Raw genomic sequence first — 2,814 nt, 5'->3', positions numbered from 1 at the left:
ACATGAAAATGTGATATACACACTAACAATGAATTTCAAAAATGAAATTACCAATATATATATATTTATATTCTTTTTTTTTTCCAACCATATTATCCTTCTCATGTTTAGAAAATTATGATTATATCATTTTCTTTGAGACCCCTTATATTTTGCGTTAATTACAATAATACCATTTTCTTTACCCTTCAGATCTTTTTATTCTCTTAATGAATAATTAATACAGCCCATTCCTTTATAAAATACTTATAATTAGAATAAGAATTAGAGGAAAAAAACCAATATAATAATTAATTTACTAAAAAAATGCACGTTAACAAAGATCCAATAAATGATAACAGATACTTTTCATATTTTTAGATTCTTTTTTTACATTTTAAATAACTTGAATTGAAAAGAATGTGAAATGTTAGGAATATGAAGAGGTTAAGTTACATATTTATTTATTGAAATTAATTCCAAAATTTTATAATTCTACATTTAATCAAAATTTAAAATAAGATATGAAAGTTTTGAAAAAATTTCTATGCATTTTCTACCACAAATTTAGTCTTCATCTTTTAGTTCTCAATCTTCATGAAGATTTTAGATTTAATATTGGTTTAACACTTTAAATTATAGGAATTACTGAAATTAGTCGTGATTGTATTTTGAAGAATTGTTTAATCTAAAATATCAATATTAATGATGGACACACACGTTTCAAATAATCATATGAAGGAAAGGTATCAATATCTTATGATGTTTTTGTTTATATATTTGATCATTTTTTATTTTTATTTTCTACATAATTTTTTCATCTACTTGATCAAATTTCTTTTTTTTTTTATTCACACTCTTAATCATAAAATGGATAATGAATATTTTTATATTTTTATTAATTTTCTCTGTTTTTATATTTTAAATTAATTATGGTCTTAAAGAAAATAGCATATTCTTTATAACTTAACTCCATTTTCCCTAATCTTCTTATCATTGAATTTAAAATTAATTATCAATTTCCCATTTTGTAATACGATAACAATACCTTCAATAATTACAATGAAAGGTTGCAGTTTTTTTATAATTACTGTTTGAAGAATATAATTACAAATTTATATTATCACTCCTTTTTAGAAAATAAAAAACAAAATGATGCTTTGATATAAATATTTAAAGCTCAATTTGGTAATTATTTTGTTACAATTGAATTTATTTTAGAAACAAATGTATTAACGAGTAATGATTATATAAATATTTATTATTAATAGAAAATCTAGGCACAAATTTTTAGAGAAAAAAAAAACGAACTTTAAATACAACATATTAAAAAGAATTTACAAGTGCTTCATTTATATATTATTTCTTAGTTTAACATTAAATAAGATGTAGTAAATTTACATATATCTTCCTCAAAATGTTTTTTTTTTCACAATGTTAAAATGTTAAAAACATTAAAATATTCATGTCAATGAAATTAAATTAAAATTACGATTTGACCCACCACCGAGTTGGTCGACTCGGTCTCCCTAATGGTCAATGCAATGTAGAAAGTGAATTCTCCTTTTATTCAAAATAGGTCCCCACATCCCATTTACATGACCCAAAATTTCCGTCCAAATCCACCGCGCCGTCGCAAAAACCGCCGCAAAACATCGCCATTTCCGGGAAGCTCGTTTCCTCCAGAAATATCCTCGGAGGCCGGTAATAGTAATCCATCAACTCCATCTCATCTCCTAACATTTCCGCCGCTGCCGCATTCCAATCGTCGTCTCTGAGAATCGAAGTTGGAGAAAACCACATTCCTCCACCGGATACGGCGGAGAGGTCATCGGTGATTTGCATTGAAGAATCATAAATCTCCTCCGGCGGCGGATTCCGTTGCGGCGGCTTGAGGATGTTAGTTAAAGCATCAGGACCTCGGAATCGAATCGCTGCTTGATCGTAGACGATTGCGGCTTCCTCAGGCGAATCATAGGTTCCAAGCCAGATTCTAGTGCGTTTATTCGGATCACGAATCTCCGCCGCGAATTTCCCCCACGGCCGCCGCCGTACGCCGCGGAATTTCTTGATCGGTTTAACTTCCTTCAGCTTCGAGTGCGTAGAATTGTGGAGGTGGATCTCGTTTATGTGGCGAGAGACGAGGCGCACGAGTTGGGCGTCGTTGTCGTCGTCGTCGCTGCTGGATGTATCGGTGGCGTCGGAGTCAGTGACTAAGATGCGGACGATCCTAGGAGCGGTGGAATCGGCCGGAAGAGACATTCCGGTGACGGAGCGGCGTTCACGGAACTTGAAACGAGATTGAGTTGAAGACATTGTTGCGATTTGTGGAGTGAGGACTGAATTTAAGGATTTTTTAAAGCAAAATTTGAAGGGAAAAAAAAGAAACGGAAACTAAGATTTATTGGTATTATTATTATTATTATTATCTCTCCGTACAGTTTTGGATAATTTTAAAAAAGGAAAATGAAATCGCTATTACTTTTTTGCTTCAAACCAATTATCTCCACATTCCCTCCTCGTTAAATACTCTACTCTGCCATTCAGAAAAAAATAAATGTTAAATGTTAAATAAGTTTAATTTTTATTTTGAAAATTGGAATTTACTACCTTCAATATTTCAATTTGGTTAAAATATTATTGTTTTTCAATTTTGAGCTCTTTAGCTTTATTTATTTTAATTTTTTTAATCGATTAATATTTTTACTATAAATTTTGAAAACATATTCATATATTATATTTTCTTACAAAAAATTATCATTATTATTTTTCACTCGATCTATTGTTTAACAAATAGGTTTATAAACTTAATTTTAAAAAATTAAAACAAAAAAA

At 29.6% G+C, this 2,814-nt stretch overlaps 1 protein-coding gene across 1 annotated transcript; it reads right to left on the bottom strand.

The window, feature by feature from the left end:
• Positions 1–1,350: 1,350 nt before the first annotated feature.
• On the bottom strand, positions 1,351–2,311 carry LOC120076723 (ethylene-responsive transcription factor CRF6-like). Its single transcript, XM_039030620.1, has one exon. It carries the CDS (start codon positions 2,293–2,295, stop codon positions 1,546–1,548), a length of 750 nt encoding a protein of 249 aa, XP_038886548.1. The 5' UTR covers positions 2,296–2,311; the 3' UTR covers positions 1,351–1,545.
• Positions 2,312–2,814: the final 503 nt, after the last annotated feature.

This window comes from Benincasa hispida, chromosome 4 (genome assembly GCF_009727055.1).
Source record: "Benincasa hispida cultivar B227 chromosome 4, ASM972705v1, whole genome shotgun sequence".
NCBI lineage: Eukaryota > Viridiplantae > Streptophyta > Magnoliopsida > Cucurbitales > Cucurbitaceae > Benincasa > Benincasa hispida.
Note: the sequence above shows the minus strand (reverse complement) of the source record. Positions and strands in the feature narration are given on the sequence as shown.

Bases quoted from the DNA above. Each gene is read 5' to 3' on its own strand.
- LOC120076723 (XM_039030620.1), bottom strand. From the start codon at position 2,295: ATGTCTTCAACTCAATCTCGTTTCAAGTTCCGTGAACGCCGCTCCGTC.